Source organism: Oncorhynchus tshawytscha, linkage group LG06, assembly GCF_018296145.1.
Source record: "Oncorhynchus tshawytscha isolate Ot180627B linkage group LG06, Otsh_v2.0, whole genome shotgun sequence".
NCBI classification, from domain to species: Eukaryota; Metazoa; Chordata; class Actinopteri; order Salmoniformes; family Salmonidae; genus Oncorhynchus; species Oncorhynchus tshawytscha.
This window is the reverse complement of record NC_056434.1, coordinates 75,830,079-75,856,572: the sequence shown is the minus strand read 5'-3', so window position 1 is coordinate 75,856,572 and position 26,494 is coordinate 75,830,079. Positions and strand designations below refer to the sequence as shown.

The 26,494-nt window shown below is 43.7% G+C and overlaps 1 protein-coding gene across 9 annotated transcripts in view; it reads right to left on the bottom strand.

Annotated features, from left to right (window-relative positions):
* LOC112253095 (protein bicaudal C homolog 1) overlaps positions 1-26,494 on the bottom strand; it is a 73,994-nt gene that overhangs the window by 4,938 nt on the left and 42,562 nt on the right. For 2 of the 9 annotated variants that reach the window (XM_024425009.2, XM_024425012.2), the window contains exons 4-19: positions 22,486-22,565; positions 20,116-20,277; positions 16,956-17,009; positions 14,151-14,333; positions 10,865-11,116; positions 9,944-10,075; positions 8,633-8,822; positions 7,727-7,876; positions 7,400-7,587; positions 7,122-7,263; positions 6,014-6,185; positions 5,524-5,731; positions 5,373-5,412; positions 5,095-5,267; positions 4,706-4,868; positions 3,443-3,606 (exon numbers count right to left, since the gene is read on the bottom strand). In XM_024425009.2, coding sequence (XP_024280777.1) covers positions 3,443-3,606; positions 4,706-4,868; positions 5,095-5,267; positions 5,373-5,412; positions 5,524-5,731; positions 6,014-6,185; positions 7,122-7,263; positions 7,400-7,587; positions 7,727-7,876; positions 8,633-8,822; positions 9,944-10,075; positions 10,865-11,116; positions 14,151-14,333; positions 16,956-17,009; positions 20,116-20,277; positions 22,486-22,565 — 2,453 coding nt within the window. The remainder of the gene's footprint in view (positions 1-3,442; positions 3,607-4,705; positions 4,869-5,094; positions 5,268-5,372; positions 5,413-5,523; positions 5,732-6,013; positions 6,186-7,121; positions 7,264-7,399; positions 7,588-7,726; positions 7,877-8,632; positions 8,823-9,943; positions 10,076-10,864; positions 11,117-14,150; positions 14,334-16,955; positions 17,010-20,115; positions 20,278-22,485; positions 22,566-26,494) is intronic. The other 7 variants (XM_024425016.2, XM_024425013.2, XM_024425011.2 and 4 more) reach the window with 7 other exon arrangements.

The window sequence follows — 26,494 nt, the reverse complement described above, 5'->3', positions numbered from 1 at the left end:
ATAGGCAGCTAAAACATTGAATAGCATCATAAAAAGGACGGATCCACCCATAAATTCTAGCCAAGGCTTAGGGTAGCATATCTCTACTATACTGAAGTCAGCCAAGCAGGGATGGATGAAGGCTCCTGCTCCTGTGTTAATGTGGTTAACCCATGCTGCATTTTACATTCACATTTTAGTCATTTAGCAGACGCTCTTATCCACAGCGACTCACAGTTAAGTGTGTTAATCTTAAAATAGCTAGATGGGTCAACAACATCACAGTCATAGTAAGTACATGTTTCCTCAATACAGTAATTATCAGCAAAGTCACAGCTAGTATTTTTTTTAAAGTTGCGGTTTTAACCAATCAGCAATCAGGATTAGACCCACCTGTTAAGCAATAAGACACGAAGGGGTGTGGTATATGGCCAATATACCATGGCCAAGGGCTGTTCTTAGGCATGATGCATCACGGAGGGCCTGGTTACAGCCCTTAGCCGTGGTATATTGGCCAAATACCACAAACACCTGAGGAGCCTTATTGCTAATATAAACTGGTTACCAATGTAATTAGAGCAGTAAAAATAAATGTTTTGTCATACCCGTGGTTTTCAGTCTGATTTACCATGGCTGTCAGCCAATCAGCATTTTCGAGCACTGAATGCTGATTGGCTGACAGCGGTGGTATATCAGACTGTATACCACGGGTATGACAAAACACTTATTTGTACTGCTCTAATTACGGGCCTTATTGCTTAAATACACTAGGTATTATAAATGATTTGTGAAGGCTTCAGTTTTTGTTCATTCTGAGTGGGACATACAATTAACTAAATTACAAGTCATTAATGACCATTATGCTACTTCTCAACAACAATAAAAAATATATACAATTTAACCTATATGTAGTGGTGTAAAGTACTACTTAGTAGTTTTCTTGGGTATCTGTATTTGACTATTTATATTTTTGACAACTTTTACTTCACTCCCCCTCAAAATATACAATGCTCAAAAAAATAAAGGGAACACTAAAATAACATCACACAAAAATTATCAATGGAAATCAAATTTATCATCAACACATGGAGGTCTGGATTTGTAGTCACACTCAAAATTAAAGTGGAAAACCACACTACAGGCTGATCCAACTTTGATGTAATGTCCTTAAAACAAGTCAAAATGAGGCTCAGTAGTGTGTGTGGCCTCCACGTGCCTGTATGACCTCCCTACAACGCCTGGGCATACTCCTGATGAGGTGGCGGATGATCTCCTGAGGGATCTCCTCCCAGACCTGGACTAAAGCATCCGCTTTGGACAGTCTGTCGTACAACGTGGCATTGGTGGATGGAGCGAGACATGATGTCCCAGATGTGCTCAATTGGATTCAAGTCTGGGGAACGGGCGGGCCAGTCCATAGCATCAATGCCTTCCTCTTGCAGGAACTGCTGACACACTCCAGCCACATGAGGTCTAGCATTGTCTTGCATTAGGAGGAACCCAGGGCCAACCGCACCAGCATATGGTCTCACAAGGGGTCTGAGGATCTCATCTCGGTACCTAATGGCAGTCAGGCTACCTCTGGCAAGCACATGGAGGGCTGTGCGGCCCCCCAAAGAAATGCCACCCCACACCATGACTGACCCACCGCCAAACCGCTCATGCTGAAGGATGTTGCAGGCAACGGAACGTTCTCCACGGCATCTCCAGACTCTGTCACGTCTGTCACATGTGCTCAGTGTGAACCTGCTTTCATCTGTGAAGAGCACAGGGGTCCAGTGGCGAATTTGCCAATCTTGGTGTTCTCTGGCAAATGCCAAACGTCCTGCACGGTGTTGGGCTGTAGGCACAACCCCCAGCTGTGGACGTCGGGCCCTCATACCACCCTCATGGAGTCTGTTTCTGACCGTTTGAGCAGACACATCCACATTTGTGGCCTGCTGGAGGTCATTTTGCAGGGCTCTGGCAGTGCTCCTCCTGCTCCTCCTTGCACAAAGGCGGAGGTAGCGGTCCTGCTGCTGGGTTGTTGCCCTCCTACAGCCTCCTCCACGTCTCCTGATGTACTGGCCTGTCTCCTGGTAGCGCCTCCATCCTCTGGACACTACGCTGACAGACACAGCAAACCTTCTTGCCACAGCTCGCATTGATGTTCCATCCTGGATGAGCTGCACTACCTGAGCCACTTGTGTGGGTTGTAGACTCCGTCTCATGCTACCACTAGAGTGAAAGCACCGCCAGCATTCAAAAGTGACCAAAACATCAGCCAGGAAGCATAGGAACTGAGAAGTGGTCTGTGGTCACCACCTGCAGAACCACTCCTTTATTGGGGGTGTCTCGCTAATTGCCTATAATTTCCACCTGTTGTCTATTCCATTTGCACAACAGCATGTGAAATTTATTGATAATCAGTGTTGCTTCCTAAGTGGACAGTTTGATTTCACAGAAGTGTGATTGACTTGGAGTTACATTGTGTTGTTTAAGTGTTCCCTTTATTTTTTTGAGCAGTGTATGTACTTTTTACTGACACCCATACAGTTATCATGACAACCAAAAGCACTCATTACATTTTGAATGCTTAGCAGGACAGAAAATGGTCCAATTCACACACTTATCAAGAGAACATCCCTGGTCATCTCTACTGCCTCTGATCTGGTAACTCACTAAACACAAATGCTTTGTTTGTAAATTATGTCAGTGTGCTCCTGGTTATCCGTAAATATATATATATATATATATATATATTTAAATGGTACCGTCTGGTTCGCCTAATATAAGGAATGTACTTTTAATACTTACATACGTTTTAGCAATTACATTTACTTTTGATACTTAAGTATATTTAAAACCAAATCTTTTTACTCAAGTACTACTTTACTGGGTGACTTTCTCTTTTACTTGAGACATTTTCTATTAAGGTATCTATACTTTTACAAGTATGACAGTTGGGCATTTTTCCCACCAATGCCTATGTCAAATCAAATCAGTTTAATTTCCTACCCGTGTGAAAACGTGAAAATAGCCTACTTCACCGTCAACAGTGACAGCGCTGATCGTATCAGACTTCTAACCGTTGTTTGATGAAGTAGATTTGGCGAACAAACATGTCTAGCACTTTATCTACATAATTGCTATTATGTAACTTATCAGTTAAAGGTTTTAATTAGAATGAGGTTATAACGTTAGTTAGCGAAATACACGTATAAAGGTCACCCAAAGCGCACTATACATTAATTATTTTATAAACGCATAGAAGCTACACCATTTCTAGCCTAGGCAGCTCGAGCACTCTGGGCTTCGTGGGCTACAACATTTCTATACATGCTTATGCTATGAGACAACTTTCAAAGTCTATTTTATATTTGAATATGATGTTTCAAATAAGTGTATGTATATCTTAATGTTAGTTCACGAAAAGCATTTTATTTATTATAATTTTGTTGCTACGGCGGCTATAGGCCAGTACCTCCTGTTGTTGGAACACGTCAGTGTATTTCCCCAGGCCCAGCTTGCTGAACAGCTCCGGCAGGTCCGACCCTTTGAGAGAGGACTGAAGACTGCAGCCATTGCTCCCGGTGACCGAGGAGATACAGTCCATGTAGTTACTGCTGCTCAGATAGTGCTCCGCAGCTGTCAGTCAGAAGCAGTCACAGGAAGATGAGACAAGTCAATGACGTTTAAAAAAATAATAATAATAAAAATATAAAACTTTTACCCCCTTTTCGTGGTATCCAATTGGTAGTTACAGTCTTGTCTCATCACTGCAACTCTCGTACGGACTCGGGAGAGGCGAGAGGTCGAGAGCCATGCGTCCTCCGAAACACAACCCAACCAAGCTGCACTGTTTCTTGACACAATGCCCACATCCAGGTTAACACCGATGTGTCAGAGGAAACACCATACACCTGGCAACCGTGTCAGCGTGCATGCACCCGACCCGCCACAGGAGTCGCTAGAGCACGATGTGACCAGGACATACCTGCCGGCCAAACCCTCCCCTAACCTGGATGACGCTGGTCCAATGGGTCTCCTGGTCGAGGCTGTCTGTGACAGAGCCTGGACTCGAACCAGGTTCTCTAGTGGCACAGCTAGCAACTGCGATGCAGTGCCTTAGACCACTACCCCACTCAGGAGCCCCAGACAGTCAATATTAAAGAAGATTTTCATAGACAGTTATCATTGTAAAAAAAAAAAAAAGATTAATTCAACATAAAATAAACCCTTACGCATCTTGCTGCTGAAACGTTGTTGTGACTGAGACATTTGTATCTATTAAAGCAAAAGTATGCCATTTGATTGTCTTTAATGTGTGCAATACAAGCCAAGATACTGTAGAATAAATGTGTGCTTCTCTACAGCATTACCAGTAATGATTGGCTTTGATGATAACAAATAATTTGATACAAGGGTAAGAACATGAGTTGGAAATGAAGACATATCTGGTCTCTTCAACTTTGCTAAGTGCAGGTGTGTAGGAGGAAGGAACACTTAAACACATCTACTCCCACACACATACACATTTTAATGAACAAGGCAATCTTCACACAGCATCTGCTGTTCAAGGTTAGACTTTGTTCCCTTTCTTTCTTACGTCATCATAACTTTCTCATCAACCCTTTTGAGAGAGTTGACTGAGTTGGTGTGTTGATTTTCTTCCCTTTCTCTTTCTTCTCCTTTTGATTTCATAAAAAAAAAAAAAGTTCAGACAAATATCTGCTGGGTAGCTCACCAGATTTGTTCTGCTTCCTCTTGGGACTGTTAACAGACGCAGGGAATTCGGCGTGGTTGACAAGACCGTTCCCAACCCCGTTCCTGTCCCTCCAGTTGTCAGAATCACTGCCATTGCCCACGCCCTCTCTGCTGCCGGAGCGGGACAGGGACAGGGGGGAGCCCTGGGGGAGAGAAGGGGGATATCAGATCCTACTGATAGATACATGGGCTGCAGTTATAAGCTCTCAGTAATGGTTCAATTCAGTTAACTTTTTTGCTTTACAGATTTCTCTTTTTTTATTTGTATTCATTATGATGTTTCATATTAGTCTTCACATAACCTTTTATATCAGGTATGTTAGTAAAAACACATTCTCTTCAACAGTTGAGTGCTCCATTTGTGTTTACCTCATAGTCAGAGTTTACCTCATAGGTGGTACTCATTGTGGGTTTGTAAGAAACGTGGTTGGCCCTGCGCAGCTCCTTGATGGTCTCCGCTGGCATGGACTTGGAAAAACCCAGACCACTCCACGTGTTAGTTGGGGTCCGTACCTCAGTCACAACAGGCTTCTTCAACATAGCTGGACACAAGACACAGATAAAACCTGTTACCAGAAAGGTCTGAAAAAAATTAACACAGTATCCCTTGAGACTAGACAGGAACTGCTCGAAAGATTGACACTTACCTTTGGTTGCTAACAGCTTTTTCTGTTCATATTCAAGAGCCTGAAACAGAGAGGAAGGTCAGTGTCAGTTTTTCTATCTGTCAAATTCACTTGAGCCATCCGCTGATGTGTGAGCGTGTGTATGTGAGAGAGAGAAGTGGAGTTGGAATACCTCTAGTTGTACCTGCATGTTGGCAAAGGAGGAATGTGGTGCCAAGCGGATCCTGTCCCTTTCGTTCTGCTGTGCTGCCCTCTCTGCTGCCCTCTCTGCTGCCCGCTCACTGCCCGGCGCCCTCTTATCCGTCACAGGGCCGTCTGAAGCACTCGACTCTGGGTCTGACAGGAGGCAGTCTGAGCTGTGGGGGGGGGACAACAGAGAGCTACGATCATATTAGAAAAACAGCAAGGTACAAACCCCGTCACAACAGAGAAGCTTTCAGCACAGACAAGACATACAGGACAGTCTATTTACTATTATTTTCTTACCAACCAAACAAACATATTTTATAAAGCCCTTTGTAGATCAGCAGTTGTCAAAGTTCTTTCATTTTCTATTCTATGAATGTACGGGAGTCATACCCAGTGAACCGGAATGAGTTCTAGTCGTATTGTCGTACCCTTTAGGCATAGGAATTAAAGAGTGAGGACTTCTATAGTCTTACTGTAGCTCTGGACAGACATACTGGAGATGGGAGTTCTTGGTCCCCTGGAGGAGCTCCACCGCATGCCGTTTCCCTGACGTCTTACAGGAAGCCAGCATCTGTTTTAGCTCGTTCCCATTGGCTGAGTGAGATGGGCTTCTGGGCATGCCCACTTCCACAAAGGTGTCAGAGCCTGGCAGAGAGAAAGTAAAAGAGCATATGTGAAGAAACAGTAACGTGGGATATTATATTCCTTCCTTCGTGAGTTAATGAAGTTAGTCAATAGGCTATATATCTGACTGTATGTGCTATTATACTCTTTACATTCTTGTATCATCCCTGTGCTTGACCACCAAGTTTTTGTTCTTCCAAAGCAACCTTTTCTTTCTCGAGTGCCTTGTTGCTCAGCTTTCCATTGTCTGTCATGTATATTGTTTGCACCTGTAAGTCACTCTGCATGATGGCTTGAGCGTGACTAAATGTAGCTGCTAAAACGTACAGTTGGCCCCGGTGTTAATAAAAAACAGAAGCAGTCTAATGAAGGAGCTTTTCTCTTCTTTTCCCACTCTTCCAGGCAGTAACCCGGCCTGCAGAATAGGATCTGTGTGTGTGAAAGTGTAGGTAGGCCTCCTCGATATGCTTTTATTTGGTTGTTTCTCCCTGGGCTTGATGGTTATGGGGAGCAGAGCCAGTTGGAACAGGATGGAGAACACAGGAGGAGGTCAGGGAGAGGAAACAGTTACTACTGTGACCAGCCAGGCTGGAGGCGGAGGCTGGGGAGCCCACTGAGCTCCAGTTCCAACAACACGGGAATGTGAGGAGCGTGAGAGCTAGGCTACACTCAAACCACACATGTTAGAGACGCAGGAAATTAGGGACCTCAACCACTGGAATACCAGCCATCAATGTCACCCTGCTGCAACCTTAGAAAAGTTGTTTGAGAATAGGGACTGGACCGCATATTGATCTACGTATAAGAACAAGACAAATATATTGTGGTAAAAATTCACTTACAGGTAATAAGGCCAAATACCAAGGCTGTCTTTTGAGTATTATAAACCTTTTTAAAGTATAGCTACAAGAGTTACACATTTCCTTGTTGTCTGTAGGTGCGGTGTGTACGTGTTACCTTCGTCTTGGTTGGACTTGCTGGAGCGGGGTTCTGACTGGTTGTGTACGCTGGCCTCCTGAACTGAGTCACACTGGTTGGGGTTCAGAACTGTGTCTGCCAGAGATGCACTGGACATCCTTCCATAGACTGAGCCAGGGTGCTGCACACACACACACACACACACACACACACACACACACACACAATGTAGCCCTATAAAGAATACTCACTATAGGCAAGGTATACATACATTCAATGTAACAGTTAGTGAATATGTGTCTATAAAAATCCGCCACCTTTACATGTCCATTCATGGTACAGGGGCCTTTGGAGCAGTCAGGGACTCCGTTGGTCTGCTTGTCGATCGGGGCGAGGCCGGGGGGAGGGGAGGGAGTGTTTTGGGTGTACCCCTTGACCCCAGAGAGCAGGATACTGCTCAGAGTGGCCTGGGCTACAGGGTGCATCATCAACTGAGACGAGAAGCCTGGACACATGAGGGAGGAAATTCCTTGGTGTTATCGTAACACTTTCATCATATCAATCCCTTCTAGCTATTTGTGATCAAGGTGAGACCTCAAGGTGTGAGACCGTGAGCGATTGTGCACCAGCCAACTGTAACTTACCTTGTGTGCTGGTGAGAGAGCTGGGCCACAGTGAGGGGGAGGGAGACGGGGGGTTCTGCAGGGGGCTCATGGAAGAGTTCAGACTGTTGAGGACAGAGTTTGGAGCCGGGGAGCTACTGAGGGAATGGGGCGCTGACGGCCCCAGGAGGCCTGCAGGAGAGAAATACACAGTATAAGACTGTGTCTCATTACAGTATCACTCTACAATTCATTTCTTCCCACACCAGTAATAGATATTATTACATACTACCACCATCACTCATCAAATCCTTTCATATCAGTGGTCAGGATTGAAATAAGAGAGAGACAATTGAGAGAACTGGGCCTTTGACAAATATAACTCAACACAGTCAATAACTTAATGCTAAACTATGCTACTTTCAACCCAAACATATCAAAGCAGACTGAAACAGGTTTGTGGGTTTGACAAACGGCTCATTTGACTCCAGAAATAAGGCTTGGATTTCTCTGGCAGGCTGAGCTGTAATCTGATGGAGAGGGATGTAGTAATTAACTACAGGCTGAGCTGTGGAGGCCCATATCTTACCCATGGGCCTTTGGGTTCATACTGTACACCCCGGGAAGAGATGGCTTAAGCAGGACAATCATTCACACTGTCAATGTGGTCAGTTTCCAGACATAAACCTCCTACACACAACAGTTTATCCCATGATACAGAACTCCTGATTCATTCTGTTGTAAAGGGGTTTGTCTCTTATTTATTATTGAAATTTTGTTTCCTTCCACAAGATAACAATAAAGTTGGATTACATATTACACTCAAGCCTCTTTTTCAATCCCTGATCTATAAACGTGTGTGGAAAAGGGCCTTGGGTTGACCTGGTTCATTTTCTTAAAGAACTCTCATAATGGTGTAAGAGGCTGATGTAAAGAGAACTCCATTACCCAGACTGCTCAGCCCCAGGCCAGCTGAGGCCAGGATGTCCAGGCCGACGGGACAGATGAGAGTGGGGGAGGGGCCGATGGTTGAGGGGGACAGGGCTGATGAAACTCCGTTGCTCTCCAGACCCAGCAGAAACTTCCGGGCCTCGTACATGTTCACTGCATTCCGCTCCACACTCTTTACGATCACAGACTGGGAAAGAGAGAGTGGAAGAAAGAGAGAGATGGAGAGACGGAAGAAAAAAGAGAAAACGAAATGGCAGGTTGTTGTCAGCATGAAATGCACTTCAGTAACGTAATTAATTGTTTCTTTAATGGAATGAACAGTGGAATCAAAAAGGGATTAGTAAAATGTCAAAACATATTTTTTTATAAAGTGGTTCATTTCAATTCACGCGTGAGAAAGCTTAAGGGAGTTTGGAAAGGATATTCAACTTTCTCCAGTTCCAGCATTACCATTAAGAGTGCTTAGAAAACAGTGAGGAATAAAGAATGAACATGCACACAAATAATTTCTGTGGCCCTAAACTTGCCAAAGTTGGTCCTGCCAAATCGAGTCCAGTCATGATTTTTCTGTCTCCACACCCTCCTATATGGAGTAGCCAAATAGCCAGAAGCAAAGCGGTGTTTGGAAGGCCGTTTGGATTAGTAGTGTCACCTCGTTAAAGAAGAGAGGTCTGGGTAGGGCTGCGTTTACACTGGCACCACACCACCGTTCCCCACTGGCCTGCCTGGGTTTGGGCATCATGCCGGGCACACTGAGGAAAGGGCACCTGGCGAAGGTGGTTAGGTTGGGACCCAGCGAATTTGATCTGCCTACTATATTGTTTGGATTTATGACGCAAGGTGCTTTGTAGTTAGGTAGGGCTGGGAATTGCCAAGGACCTCACGATACGATATTATCACAATACTTAGGTGCTGATAGGATATGTATTGTGATTCGTTACGGTGATTTGTTGTTCCAAACATATTGCTCACCACATGTCTGCTGCAGAGAGATGAGAGAGCCATAAGAAAACGAGTTTTGACCAGTCAGGGAAATAAAAGTGCTGAAAACATGTTGGCTCACTATTTAAAAACTGATGAGAACAAGCTATAAGATGAAAAATACCGGAGTCTTAGAGTCAAATATCAATATATTGTCCAAAAATAATATTGCTCTGTGTAACTGTATCGATTTTTTCCAGCACTATAGTCAGGGCCAGGAGAAAAACCTTGGATCTTAGCTGTAGCATTACCCTGGTAAAGTAGCTTCCTGGATTTGTGTTAAGGCCACTGTGTAACATACGAGATGTCCATGTTTTAGTGTGGTACCTTGCTGGGCTGCTTTGGTTTGGGCTTGATGCTGATGAAGACATCCAGCTGCTCCATCAGAGCGGTGATATACTGGGGCTCCACCTCGATGTCCTCTTTAATGTCAAACATCAGCACCAGCGGTAGACAGCCCTGTGGAACACACACATCATCATCATCATCATCACGTTCCATGAAACAGACCCTTGTTACAGAACTAACACTCAGAATACAACAGGGACATTTCTTTCTGACCAGACATTTCAATTAAGAGAGAAGGCTCAGTTTAAAAACCATTACTTGAGAAATTCCAAAACAATTGACCAAAAAAGCCTGTTTTGCATGATCCCACCACAACCTCATTCCTACGTTATATTCATCTGAGCGATAGAGAGGCCTTCCCATTGTGTGTAATTAAACTAGTTGGGCCAAGCTGGTGGTGACAAGCCGGGGCCGGAGCTGTAATTTACAGTCCAATGGTCTAAACATGGCTCTCTGTGGGGGAGGCTCATCTCCTCGTCAAATGACTCGGTACTCCCAAGGCAGACCAGAGGGGCCTCTTCTTGTGTGTCCCATGTCCAGACAAAAAAAGTTATGTTTACAAAAGGACTTCTGCATTTTTCAAGAGTCTTTGGGCAAAACTGTCACAGACAAAGGACATCAACACTAGCATAGCTGCCTTATATTATGATTAATGTTACATTAAGCAGGATGCCAAAATCTTTAAATGTAATGTCTTTGACATCTTGCTCAAGCAAATGTTCTTACCCAAAGACAATTAAATGAATAACATTTTACCAAGACATCCACATAGCTGAAAGTGTCTTGGTCAGGGTCAGAACACAATAAAACTCTTATTCAACAGAAATCCATATGCAGGGTCATTCTCCAACAGAAACAAGGCAATTACTTAATCTATACAAACCAAGCATGGACACATACCATGAGGTACTGGCGAGCCACGCAGACAGACTCGATGATTCCCTGGATGTAAACAGTAGATTTCTTCTGGGGGCTGTTGGGGTCGGGGAAGTGGATCTGGGCTCCTGTCCTCTGGGTGATGTGCTTGATATTGCTGCCGTTGCGGCCCATCATGAAGAGGTGGTGCTGGGGGGCGATGTCCAGGTGGGTACTGACTGAGATGGCACTGGCCAGGCTGCCCGCCAGGTGCTCCAGCAATATGGCAGTGCCTCTCTGGGATGAGATGAAAAGTCAATCAATAAATATATCAATACAATCAGTCAATCTGCAGAATCTAGCAATATTTAGATTAGTATTTTCTTACAGTGTGCAGACAATAGCAAAGGCTAGCTTTTTCAAACAGAAATTTGCATCCTGTCGCTCTAACTCCAAAAAGTTTTGGGACACTAAAGTCCATGGAGAATAAGAGCACCTCCTCCCAGCAGCCCACTGCACTGAGGCTAGGAAACACTGTCACCATCGATAAATCCACGATAATCGAGAATTTCAATAAGCATTTCTCTACGGCTGGCTATGCTTTCCTCCTGGCTACCCCAACCCCGGCCAACAGCTTCGCACCCCCTGCAGCTACTTGCCCAAGCCTCCCCAGCTTCTCCTACACCCAAATCCAGATAGCAGATGTTCTGAAAGAGCTGCAAAACCTGGACCTGAACAAATCAGCTGAGCTAGACAATCTGGACCCTCTCTAAAAGTATCCTCCGCCATTGTTGCAACCCCTATTACCAGTCTGTTCAACCTCTCTTCGTATCGTCCGAGATCCCTAAAGATTGAAAAGCTGCCGCGGTCATCCCCCTCTTCAAAGGGAGTGGCACTAGACCCAAACTGTTATAGATCTATATCCATCCTGCCCTGCCTTTCTAAAGTATTCAAAAGCCAAGTTAATAAACAGATCACTGACCATTTCGAATCCCACCGTACCTTCTCCGCTGTGCAATCCGGTTTTCGAGCTGGTCACTGGTGCACCTCAGCCACGCTCAAGGTACTAAACGATATCATAACCGCCATCGATAAAAGACAGTACTGTGCAGCTGATCTGGCCAAGGCTTTCACTCTGTCAATCATCACATTCTTATCGGCAGACTCAACAGCCTTGGGTTCTCAAATGACTGCCTCACCTGGTTCACCAACTACTTCTCAGACAGAGTTCAGTGTGTCAAATCGGAGGGCCTGTTGTCCGGACCTCTGGCAGTCTCTATTCGGGTATCACAGTGTTCAATTCTCGGGCTGACTCTTTTCTCTGTATACATCAACGATGTCGCTCTTGCTGCGGGTTATTCCCTGATCCACCTCTACGCAGACGACACCATTCTGTATACATCTGGCCCTTCTTTGGACACTGTGTTAACTAACCTCTAAACGAGCTTCAATGCCATACAACTCTCCTTCAGTGGCCTCCAACTGCTCTTAAACGCCAAATACCTCCTAGGTGTCTGGCTAGACTGTAAACTCTCCTTCCAGACTCATATTAAACATGTCCAATCCAAAATTAAATCTAGAATCGGCTTCCTATTTCGCAAACAAAGCCTCCTTCACCCACACCGCCAAACATACCCTCGTAAAACAGACTATCCTACCGATCCTTGACTTCGGCGATGTCATTTACAAAATAGCTTCAAATACTCTACTCAGCAAACTGGATGCAGTCTATCACAGTGCCATCTGTTTTGTCACCAAAGCCCCTTATACCACCCACCACTGCGACCTGTACGCTCTAGTCGGCTGGCCCTCGGTACATATTCGTCGCCAGACCCACTGGCTCCAGGTCATCTATAAGTCTATGCTAGGTAGAGCTTCACCTTATCTCAGCTCACTGGTCATAATAACACCCACCCGTAGCATGCGCTCCAGCAGGTATATCTCACTGGTCTTCCCAAAGCCAACACCTCTTTGGCCACCTTTCCTTACAGTTCTCTGCTGCCAATGACTGGAACAAATTGCAAAAATCTCTGAAGCTGGAGACTTATATTTCCCTCACTAACTTTAAACATCAGCTATCTGAGTAGCTAACTGATTGCTGCAGCTGTATATAGCCCATCTGTAAATAGCCCACCCAATCTACCTACCTCATCCCATATTGTTTTAATTTACTTTTCTGCTCTTTTGCCAGTATTTCTACTTGCACATCACCATCTGCTCATCTATCACGCCAGTGTTAATTTCCTAAATTGTAATTGCTTCGCTACTATGGCCTATTTATTGCCTTACATCCTCACGCCATTTGCACACACTGTATATAGACTTTCTTTTTTTCCTATTGTGTTATTGACTGTACGCCTGTTTATTCCATGTGTAACTCTGTGTTGTTGTTTGTGTCGCACTGCTTTGCCTTATCTTGGCCAGGTCGCAGTTGTAAATGAGAACTTGTTCTCAACCAGCTTTCCTGGTTAAATAAAGGTGATTTTTTTATTTTTTATGTCCAGGCACTCTGTTCAAAGGAGCTAGCAAAGGTCAGCGACTGTGTGGACAGCACTCTCAACTAAAGTTACCGACTGGGGCAAGGGAAAACACAGTAAAAAAGGAGATTCATTTTGCACATCCAAATATGGCAAAAGTGCAGGAAGAAAAACCAATGAAAAGAGTGTTCACTCTCAGCTAGTGAACCAACAACATTTCAACCATAGTTTACACCACAGTAAACCACTGTTTTTTCAATGCCACCTGGCAGCCAACAGAATGGTCTGATTCTAGGCCTCCGCAAACAATCATTGGATGAATTAGAAGGCCTTCCGATGGAACTCCAGCCTGAGGCCAGCACAGTAATCTACAGTGGCTTTGGCAGACCACTTTTACAGAGCAAGGTCTCTCACTACATAGCATACATACTCCCCCCAAAACCCCAGCCCCAATCTGGCCAGCATCCCAAGTTAGTGGACGGGGTCAGTTTAACTCCCCTAGGCTGGGTTGTACTGATGGCCAGAGTGCGGGTCGGTCAGTGTTAGGGGGGGGGGTGTTGGGTTGAGTGGTGAGAAAGGCTCCAGAGCACCAGCCACAGCTCTGAGACCCAGGGGAGAAGGGGAGAGGAAGAGGGAGCTCCAGACAACTTATATTAGACATTTACTTGCTCATGGGCTAGAGAACAGTGCTTGGTTTTAAAGGCAACAGTATTGTAATTCCCACTAGGGAGCTGACCAAGCAACCCTCTGGTCACAGCAGTCCACTTCTCGAACCACTAGGCCCCAACCCCTGCTGTTCACTAAGTACTGTGGTATGTTGGTGGGTAGATGTGAGGGGTGTTGCTGGGCCTCACCTTGACGGCACTAGAGTTGTTCTGGGAGCCGCGGACCACTCCGGTGGTGCCATAGAGACGTGTGGGGGGCTTGAAGGAGACGGTGAGGTTGTATGTCTGGGAGATGTGCTGCACTGTGGGGGAGCCTGGGTCAGGCTGCACGATGGCTGGCAGCTCAAACGACAGAACCAGAGGGAGCAGCTCCTGAGAATGATAAAGATTAATAGACCAAGAGAAAGAGTGTGTGAGAGAAAGGGCGAGAGAGAGTGAAATACATGCAGTCAATGGTGTAAAGTAAATAAGTAAAAATACTACTTATGTTGTTTTTTGGAGGGATCTGTAGTTTACTATTTATATTTTGGACAACTTTTACCTCACTACATTCCTAAAGAAAAGATGCACTTTTTACTCCCATACATTTTCCCTGGCACCAAAAAGTACTCGTTTGGAATGGTCAGGTAGGACAGGGTTGGCATGTACACATCTACACAGACATTACATGTCCCACTTCAGCCGGGAGTGGCCAAACATGGCATAGAAATGTTTTAACTCAATAAAACCACTGACTGCTGTCTATCACAATGGGTTCAACTGTGCCAGTACTCAGTAGGGACCGGAGGCGTTAGGCCCTTCATCACACACATGCTACAGCAGACTTCCATTGGGAGCTGATTAAACATACAGTACAACACTGTAGTAGCGGATCATGTCTGCTCCTAGACAGTCTGTTCATACTCAGACTGTGAATGTTAAGGTAAAGTCACTAAATAATACATCAAGTCAAGCCATCACAGAGAACAGAGACTAAAAGTGGACTCCATCACTCAAATCACAGCAGTCATTCAAACAGCCTAGATGGAGGCCAGGAGAATTTGCTGACAAGTTCATACATACACATAAGTCTACTCATGTATGCGCACACGCACACACACACACACACGGCAGACTTATCCAAACACTCATTCTTGGGCAGTGCGCCATAGCTTAGGCTGCCAGAGAAGGACAAACAGCATGAATTACTCCGACCAAAGAAATGCACCCATGATTAATCCCATATGTTTCTGGGCCTAGTTTTATATCATGTTGCAGGAGTTCCACTGTAAAGTCAGAGCCAATGAGTATGGAAACACAGAGTGGACAAACAGAACGGCCCAACCAGGCGCTCTGAATGAAGAACAGCTTAGATAGTACTACCATAAACTTTTTAAAACAGGTCTTCCAGGCAACTTTAAGCTTAATATGTATTCAATCTGGAGGTGTGAATGAGTCAAGCAGACAAAAGGACAGAAAGGAAGACATTGTTTAAAGACTGTATAACGACTACACAAAGACTAAATACAGACAAAAGCGTTCATTATACACAATCAAGTTTAAGGGTACAACTCAATCTGAGCCTTCCCTTTAAAACAGCCAGAAGACCAACGTTCCGGGACAAACAAGGGATGTTCCACATCTGCACTACAGGGAAGGGAAAACCCATCCAATCCATTCAATCATTGTTTTGGTCCCAGGCAGAGACAGATGAGGCCACCCAGGATCATGTACTGTTAACCAAAACAGCACAGAGGCTGCTCCGGAACAAACAAACTATGAAAGGTCGTCTCTAAACCCTGCTGCTAGAGGATAGTGTATATCGAAATGGCGACGATTAATTTATTTTCCTAAATTTCTTTATGGCAGCCAACATCAGGGGTGGCAGGGTAGCCTAGTGGTTAGAGCGTTGGGCCAGTAACCGAAAGGTTGCAAGTTCAAATCCCCGAGCTGACAAGGTACAAATCTGTCGTTCTGCCCCTGAACGGGCAGTTAACCCACTGTTCCTAGGCCGTCATTGAAAATAAGAATTTGTTCTTAGCTGACTTGCCTAGTAAAATAAATAAATAAAAATCAGTACGAAGCAGAGTAGGATTTTTATTTGGGTGAAGGGGTGGAGGGTTGTTGGATGTTTGGGTTAATGGTAGCTGGGTAGGTGTTAATACCGCATGTGGGTTGGCTGTACAGATGTTGTCATATGGTTGGGCAGTATGAAAAGAATATGCCAAAGGGTTCATGTGTGAACAGTTGTACTGAGTGGCATGAGTAAGGACAGGGTACAGGTTTGGGTAGTAGCTGGGCTGCTGTTTGGGTCGAGGGGTGCTAAGTGATTAGGTGGACTGGTAGAGTGTGGTTGCTAGGTGTTTAGCTTCGGGAGGCGAGGAGTCCTGCTTGGACTGACAGAAGCAGGCAGGATGTCAGAGGAAAGTGGTCTTTGATCCTCCCCACTCATCCGCTGGCTGCGTGTTCTTTGGAGGGTAGAACAGATCATGTGGCTATTACAGCTTATTTTATAAACCCCTTCCTACAACAACGGTACCCTCAAATGCTACTTCCAAATTCCATTTGTTAACTTTTTTATCAAGGAAGTGCATGAACTGGGTTGCGCCCTGTTGTCTGTGAAAACACACTCTCTCGCACTCAGCTTATTTGTCTTGGTCCACTCAGAGAGGGAGCACGTGCGTGCAAAGAATTGTGATGGCGGAAAAACAAGAGGAAGGTCTGGACCGCAGAGGCTCACACGAGTGGAATGGCCCTCCTTCCTCTGAGATGGATCAGGAGCTCTACCAAGCCAGACGCACTGTGTGCTGGGCTTGAACCGGTTGCTCTGTACCCTGTTCAACATGGTTTACGGCCAGAGCATTACCACAGAGTTCACAGGCTCCACAGCTAACACATGCAGTTAAAAGACAACTAAATGATGACTGTAGTGACACATGCTTACAATAACAGCCTGTTCAGAGTTCTATAGCTCAGACCTCAGAGAGACCTCCATAGAAATGACATCCAACTTACTCTGATTTTGGATCGAGCTGCCTCTACCCCTCCTGGCTGGCCTGCAATGGACACCTGTTCAGATGGACAGACAGAAGTCATTGTTATAGTTTAGCTATTACCGTTACATCAAAACTGGAATCTAAAGCCGTGAAAAGAGAACCTTTGGCAAAATGTCCATTTAGTCCCGTCATTCTCATTTCCTTGACATTTTAGTCATTTAGCAGACGCTCTTATCCAGTTAGTCCATTCATCTTAAGATAGCTAGGTGGGACAACCACATATCACAGGCATTGAAAGTAATTTTTTCCTCAGTAATGTAGCTGTCAGTAGAGTCAGAGCTAGGGGGTTAAGTACAAGTGCTGGCAAGCTGTATAAAAAAAAACCCCCCCAAATTTTTGTTGTTGTTGTTTTTCATCACAACCCGATCAGAATAACAGGTGGTTTGGAGGAAGGTGGTTTGGAGACTCTTACCATCTTTAAGAACCCAGAACCAGCCATTGCCTTTCATCACTTTACATCCTGACTGTGGGCCTGTGATTAAAATAATTCTGACATAAATAAAATAAAAGAGATAAAAGCCTTTATTAGATATCCTGCCAGCGGATCGGTAATCTCTCTCCTCCTCTCTCCCTTTTCAAGCCCTTCATCGGTAACTCACCATAACGGCGCAAACCAGGCTTTGGCCGACAGAGCCATCACTCCGGACTAAATTTAATCAGCACTTCTGAACAAATTAAGCCCCAGTCTTTAAGACTAGCTGGTAACAAAAAAAATGAGAAAAAAAGAAATGCCCATAGGAAAGAAATCAGAATAACTCGATCTACAGCAATACTTTAAGTGAACCACAAAAAAATATTAAACACATAAGATACTTAATGAGTGACAACAACAATATATAAAAGGTAACTTTATCCCATTCCTTAACAGATCTAATTAGATGGAATAATCTTCCCATAAATCTTACAGGTAGAATAAACCAACGTTTTCAGACTTATTCTCAGTAATACCAATCACCCCAATGAAGACATTCTTTAAAAAAGTATACTCGGTCATAACAAACTTTATATGGGCAAATAAAACTCATAGAATAAAAAGGAAAGTTTTACATCTTCCCAAGTCAGAGGGTGGTTTTAACCTTCCAGACTTCCAGAATTGTATCAACTCGCCACCCAGAGCTTTAACTTGCGACATATTGTTAAATGCACTAAAGAGGAACAATGGGGTACATATTGAAGATGCACCTGCTGAATCTTTTCACGTCTATCTTCAAAGGATAAAGCTAAGAACATTAACAACCTCAAACCTTGGATAGCTTTTCAGAATTCTCTGATAAATTGGTCCACATGGAAAACTAAAGGCATAGAAACCGGAAATGACTTGGTAACAGGAAATACATTTATTAAAAAGCAGTTTTTGACTGACCAATGTAGATATTTTCAAATACATTGCAACATAAAAGTTTAATATCACAACATTTATTTCAAAATCTTTTGTATATCCAAGCAATCTTGAGGGTATCCTATTTGAGTCAGAAAAGGATATTCATATGATAGGTAAGATATACAAAACCTTGCAGAGAGCCTATCCAACTGACAATCTGTTAGAAAACATAAACTATTGGAACAAAGACTTAAAAAGAGCTGATGTTGTTACAAGATGGAGGGAATGTTGTAACATATCTAACCAAATTACAGTTAACAAAAATGTATGCTTAATCCAGTATAAACTACTGTAAAAATTCACAATTTCTACAGCACAACGGCAGAGTCACCTCTTAAGTGTAAAACTAACAATGATTCAATAATCCATGCCTTCTGGGAATGTTAGAAAGTCCAAAAGTTATGGGCGGAGTTCGAAAGTTGGCTGTCAGAAGTATTACAATGTCAATATACTTTGAATCCATCTGTCTGCATATTTGTAAAGACATGGTATATGAGGGGGCAGATACCCAATGGGTTGGAAAATACTTTTTTCCAAAATCTTGAAAAAACGTTTGCTTAACTGGAAATCAACCAATCCTCCATCGTTAACAAAGTGGAAAGGTCAAATGCGTTATTATCTAAATGTTGAAAGTGCTTGAGCGACGGAGAGAAACAAAATGGTGTAGTTTGAGGCAATGTGGGCGCTGAGGGCGTGAGGTGGTGGGTCTGGGCAAGTGTGATTTTGTTGATCTTTGTGAGCGTTTGTATGCTGTCGTTTGTATGTTTTGTATTGTTAAAAAAATTATAAATCATACAACAACAAATAAATTGGCAGCTTGCCTCCTCCAGAGGTGTATGTAAATCGAATTACAGCTGGTTCCTACTGCTCGTCTATTCAATCCAGCCCAAACACACTCGCTTCCTATGTTGCAGCCAATCAAAACAATTACAACGGCTCTCTGCAACATGGCCACTGAATGCTACTCTAGCAACTAGCAAATGGGACATACTCAAAAACAGAACACGTCTCCTTCCTGAGCGGTATGACGGCTGCGTGGTCCCATGGTGTTTATACATGTGTACTATTGTTTGTACAGATGAACGTGGTACCTTGAGGTATTTGGAAATTGCTCCCAAGGATGAACCAGACTTGTAGAGGTCTACAATTGGCTGATCTTCTTGGCTGATTTCTTTTGATTTCCCATAATGTCAAGCAAAGAGGCACAGCGTTTGAAGGTAGGCCTTGAAATACATCCCCAGGTACACCTCCAATTGACTCAAATTATGCCAATCAGAAGCTTCTAAAGCCATGACATAATTTTCTGGAATTTTCCAAGCCGTTTAAAAGGTACAGCCAACTTAGTGCATGTAAACTTCTGACCCACTGGAATGGTGATACTGTGAATTATAAGTGAAATATTCTGTCTGTAAACAATTGTTGGAAAATGACTTGTGTCATGCACAAAGTAATGTCCTAACCGACTTGCCAAAACTATAGTTTGTTAACAAGAAATTTGTGGAGTGGTTGAAAAACAAGTTTTAATGACTCCAACCGAAGTGTATGTAAACTTCTGACTTCAACTGTATACCAGTTCCATGTGGTTAAAAAAAGTAAATACAGCCTGTGCAAACAGAGAAGCCATGACAGTCCCACACAAATGTGGTTGGTGATGGCACAGCACATTAACTGGTATTCAGTCTATCAGATCCAGTATACATTGTTAATTGTACATATACGGTGGTATCTCTCTCTGTACCTGGTTGCTCTTCTCCGCCTGGTTGTTGCGGTTGGAGTCTGGGAAGTGGATGTGGCAGCCCGTGTCCTCCATCACCTTCTTGATGTTGTTGCCTCCCTTGCCGATGACGTGGGAGTGCTCTGTGTGGGACACGTCCATCTTAAGGGTTACCCTGTTACTCTGCTGGGGAAAGGAAGGAGGCGGAGACACTCTTCTTAAGCATGGCCTGCCAGACAATGTTCACTTAATAGTGAATGATATGATAGAAATCTAACATGTGTAAATATTAAATTCTATACCAACATGACTGTAAACCATGACAATATTGTGAATATTGACACAGCTTAAATATTGGGGCTCCCGAGTGGCATAGTGGTCTAAGGTAATGAATCTCAGTACTTGAGGCATCACTACAGACACACTGGTTAGAATCCAGGCTGTTTCACAACCGGACGTGATTGGGAGTCCCATAGGGCCGCGCACAATTGGCCCAGCGTCGTCTGGGTTTGACAGGTGTAGGCCATAATTGTAATTAATAATTTGTTCTTAACTGACTTGCCTAGTTAAATAAAGGTTAAATAAAAAATTACAAATATATTGACATAGCTTGAATGCTCCTCGGCTAATATGCAAACGGGCCAGAACAAAACTAGACTATCAGTCTATAATAGTAGAATGACTTTGAAGACAAATATGATGCATATCTTCCACCCACACCCACGGCTCTGGTACAACACCACTGCCAGGCAGATGGGTCCCCCACGAGAAGCTAATACCAGTCCCCAATGCTCCACTTAGAGGCGTGAGGAATATAACCAATCACATCCAATTACATGGAGCTAAAGCAGATAAGCCTAAAAGTATGTTGTTTACAAATGTTGTTTAAAAAAAGTTTCACTTGACAAATCCATTGATATTAATGCCAGCTAATCATAGTTGTTTCATATTCAACTCATTGGGGTGCAATATGTAGCCAATCATGTGGTGACCATGTGCTAGAGGTCTTCACGGGTCCTAAAAGTTGGACCTGTTCCGAAACGGACCTGGGGCTCTCTCACCCGGACCCTATATGCATACATTTATTTAAAAATATAGAGACCCATTCCGAACAGACCAAGGACAAGTAGGCCCATTCCGTAAAGACCTGGTTGGATCCAGACCGGGTCCGATCCAAGTGAAGGAAGCAGCAGAAAAGTAATTTAAGCTACTTTATTAACCAGAGCTGATACAGAGTGAGAGGAGGGAGGGAGAGGTGCCACTCTTATTTTATTTAACCTTTATTTAACCAGGAAGGGCTCATTGAGATTAAAATCTCTTTTTCAACAGCGCCCTGGCCAAGATAGGCAGCACCAAGTCATTACAAAAAAATTAGACAGACAGACAACATGAAAAACTACAAGTAATCTAGTAAAAACCATTGAATTCACAAGAGTATAAAACAGCAAATTAAAAACATTGACAGGTCAGGGAATCAGGCTCAAAATCCTTCATCAGTGATTTAAAAACACAAATCGGGACAAGTTCTTCCAGTTTAAAATAATTTTGTAAGGTGTTCCAAGACGATGGCGCAGAGTACATAAAAGCCCCTTTTACAAATTCAGTTCGGACATTTGGAACAGTTAGCAGGATCAAGTCCAGCGAACGAAGAGAGTACCCACCACCCAGCTCTAGCTGGCGGGGAGGGGCTGTACTGTAAGCGAGTGAAACGGAGCAGAGAGGGAGAGACCGCAACCAACCAAGCTGACTCGCGCTATAGTAGACTAATAACTGCCATGGCTAGGTTATTTATCATCAAATATGATTACGTATTATCGGTCGACTGCATCAAACCAGAAGCTAGTTAAGCTAGCTAACGTTAGCTAGGCTAATTGAAGCTGCAGTGCATACGCTCTCTCATCCTACAGTTACAAATATTAACTCCATTTAGAATATTCTCCCTCCCTTCCCTCCCCTCCCTCCTTCCTTCAGGACAAGTCAGTTAAAGTTACACATAACCGTGACTATCAGATCTGACACATACGCGATTTGTGAAGCCCTCTACCGTGTGCAGAGAAAATACTTTGGCGTGTTATGATAAAACTCGCCCACAGGGGGTGCTATGGTGTGCCCATTTTGGGATGAGGATGTTTGTTGCCATAGAGACAAGACTTGCACCATGCTAAGCCATTACACACTCAGGAAATTAAGCACTGGCCACCTTGGTGGCAAGTCATATTTACAAGTCTGAGATTCTCAAATTGAAGAGGAAGCAAACCAAGGCTTTCTAGAGCATGAAATACGACACTTATTGGATCCATCTGTGTCTACCATCCTCTAGTTGATCATTTAGGGAGGTCAGTGTTGGTGTTGCCATGACAACAAAACAAAAACCTTTCCATCATTCATACATACCTTTGTGTCGAGGACTGACATGATTCGGTCTTTGGCTTCCCTCACGTTGTCTCTCTTTCCACAAACCTTAATGTGCGGATCTGGAGAGAGAGAGAGAGAGAGAGGTTCAGAGAGAGAACAAAAAGAGACAAAGAGAAAATGGTGGAGAGATCAAGATCTCAAGAAGAGACTATTTGAACACCTTTTCCCAAGCCTATGAGTTGATGGGATCCATTGTGACATCAGATAAAGCACTACCGTAAATGCTCCTTTCAGATGTGATGACTCTCAATATAGGCTCTTACACAGCAATGTTGTATTACTATCAGTCAGATAGTACTGGATACAAAGACAGAATAATGACCCCTTAAATTAGCCCTGAGATAAAGGCAGTCCCATGTGTTTCACTTCCTTCCTACAAACCTCATCCAGTCGATCAGTGCCAAAGGCATAACACTGTTCCTCTGTCTGTCTGGTTAAATAAATTAAATCCTCCTCCAGTTGTCAAACACCAAGGTTGTGTCCTTTGAGTCAAGCTAAACTAAATACTACCTAAACGGCTACACATGTGTCTACTACATCACAACTGTTCAGTTCAAAAACTGCAGAGAAAATGTAAAATATCTGCACATCATAATACATTATCTGGGCAAATATGTCAATTATTTGAGTAAACTGCACTTGTAGAGACCCTCTCAGCTCTTGTACAGCAATTCACAACATAAATACACAGTGCTGCTAATGCTTATGGCTGTAGAGTCCATCTGGGAATGCAGTGAGCCAGCTCCTAGGAGCCCCCCTTTCTTGACTGTACGGAGGGGCAGGATGTCAGTTAAGCGCCTTCCAGGAACCCCCCTCCCAACACACTCAACCCAAATAGCTCCGATTTACTTTGTATACTCCTACAGAAGAAAATATTTATATTCAGAGTTTGTTTACAGACACTTTATAAAACCCATTGACATTGGTTGGGTTTAGAGATTTTAGAGGTAATGAGCAGGGAAATGCAGGTAAAACCATATAATGTAGAACAGAAGAGTTCATCCAAATGTAAACTATTAATGAAACCATCATTCAAATAAACAGAACAGTCCGTTATTGTATCCTGTGCTGTATAGGCTGGACACCACATCAAAGCTCCAATTACACAACCAAACAGAAACTCTCCATAGAGTCACAAAACAAAAACTAAGAGGAAAGCACATGAACTGGCCCTGGGCCCTACTGAGGAGAGATCTGGGTTGGCTAGGCTCTGGAATGCTGCTGCAGGGAAGTGTTTAGGAGCCTCAGTGTTCCATTTTTTAAATGGGCCTGGGGAGGGATTGTGGGAGCAGTGGAAGGCCGTGTGGATCTCGTCAGTGCGACATGGGACCTCCGTGGCCTCAACGCTGAAGCAAGATCACAGAAGAGTGAAAAGAAAAATGCTGTGAGACAAAAAAAACGAAACAAAAACAACCCAAATGCCTCAAGTCCACATTGGGTTACATCAAGATAGGAGTGGGTGCAGTCAGACAGAAAAACAAAGGAAAAACACAGCAGTATTAGAGGTGACTGACACAGCTTTGGTTCAAGGAAACATTCCAAACACACAGCTGTGACAAGAGACTGAAGTCCACATCTACTTCCCCTGGTGGCATCTCACCAGCAGAGGGCGTGTTGGCCTTCCACTGGCCTAACCTGCACATCTGGTACTCATTAGTGGGGCAAAATGAGTTTTGCTATGTGTGACGTTGAACACCCACACATTTTTGAAGTGAGCGGTGTGTACTCATATGATTGACTGTGGAACACCTTAAGTGTTAATTTGGCACACAAAACACCTAGAAAAGCACAAATATGGCAATACAGCTAAAAAGAAAAGTCTTGGTAGTTGACACTTGACAAAAGAATTAACAATTTGACCCCTCTGCTTACTGGCAAATACTTTTTTCGAGCATGGGCTTACACCCTGAAGTATCACACATACGCTCAGAATTAAAGTAAATTTGGATCTAGGTACCTCTTTAAAAACATCTGTAAAATGACTGAAAGACGGAGAAAGATTGGTGAAAGAATGGCGGCTGAACAAACATATAAAAAGTTGGAAGTCGAGTTCAGGTTATTGGTCTTGCTGCTGTCCCGATTTCCCGAAAAGCAAAACATTTTCCAAATGATTCCAGCGTGTAAAGAGTGCCTGCCTTGACCGAATGCCATGAACTTGGACTACTTGCACAAAAGATAAATACAGTTCCTTCGGAAAGTATTCAGACCCCTTGAATTTTTACACATTTTCCTACGTTACAGCCTTATTCTAAAATGTATTCAATTGTTTTTTCCCCCTCAATCTACACACAATACCCATAATGACAAAGCAAAGAGGTTGAGAAATTCGTGCACATTTTTTTTTACACATAAAAATTAGGGGCGGCAGGGTAGCCTAGTGGTTAGAGCGTTGGACTAGTAACCGGAAGGTTGCAAGTTCAAACCCCTGAGCTGACAAGGTACAAATCTGTCATTCTGCCCCTGAACAGGCAGTTAACCCACTGTTCCTAGGCCGTCATTGTAAATAAGAATTTGTTCTTAACTGACTTGCCTAGTAAAATAAAGGTAAAAAAACCTGAAATATTACATTTACATATGTATTCAGACTCTTTACTCAGTACTTTGTTGAAGCACCTTTGGCAGCGATTACAACATCAAGTCTTCTTGGGTATGATGCTACAAGCTTGGCACACCTGTATTTGGGGAGTTTCTCCCATTCTTCTCTGCAGATCCTCTCAACCTCTGTCAGCTTGGATGGGGAGTGTTGCTGCACAGCTATTTTCAGGTCTCTCCAGAGATGTTCGATCAGGTTCAAGTCCGAGCTCTGGCTGGACCACTCAAGGACATAAAGAGTCCCGAAGCCACTCCTGCGTTGTCTTGGCCGTGTGCTTAGGGTCATTGTACTGTTGAAAGGTGAACCTTCACCGCAGTCTGAGGTCCTGAGCGCTCTGGAGCAAGTTTTCATCAAGGATCTCTCTGTACTTTGCTCCGTTCATCTTTGCCTCGATCCTGACTAGTCTCCCAGTCCCTGCCGCTGAAAAACATCCCCACAGCATGATGCTGCCACCACCATGCTTCACCGTAGGGATGGTGCCTGGTTTCCTCCAGACGTGACGCTTGGCATTCAGGCCAAATAATTCAATCTTGGTTTCAACAGACCAGAGAATCTTGTTTCTCATGGTCTGAGAGAGAGTCTTTAGGTGACTTTTGGCAAACTCCAAGCAGGCTGTTATGTGCCTTTTACTGAGGAGTGACTTCCGTCTGGCCGCTCTACCATAAAGACCTTATTGATGGAGTGTTGCAGAGATGGTTGTCATTTTGGAATGTTCGCCCATCTCCACAGAGGAACTCCGGAGCTCTGGTCACCTCCCTGACCAAGGCCCTTCTCCCCTGATTTCTCAGTTTGGCAGGGCGGCCAGCTCTGGGAAGAGCCTTGGTGTTTCCAAACTTCTTCCATTTAAGAATGATGAAGGCCACTGTGTTTTTGGGGACGATCAACCCTGCATAATATTTTTGGCACCCTTCCCCAGTTCTGTGCCTCGACATAATCCTGTCTCAGAGCTCTACGGACAATTCCATCGACCTCACTGGCTTGGTTTTTGCTCTGACATGCACTGTCAACTGTGGGACCTTATCTAGACAGGTTTGTGCCTTTCCTTATCATGTCCAATCAATTAAATTTACCACAGGTGGACTCCAATCAAGTTGTAGAAACATCAAGGATGATTAATGGAAACAAGATGCACCTGAGCTCAATTACAAGTCTCATAGCAAAGGGTCTGAATACTTATGTAAATAAGTATACATTTGCAAAAATATTACAAATTTAAAAAACTATTTTCGCTTCGTCATTATGGGGTATTTTGTGTAGATTGCTGAGGATTTATTTAATCTTTAACCTTTAAAATAAGGCTTTAAAATAACAAAATGTGGAAAAAGTCAAGAGGTCTGAATACTTTCCCAAGGCACTGTATGTCTAACCTCTCCAATGTTGATTGGAATAGAATAA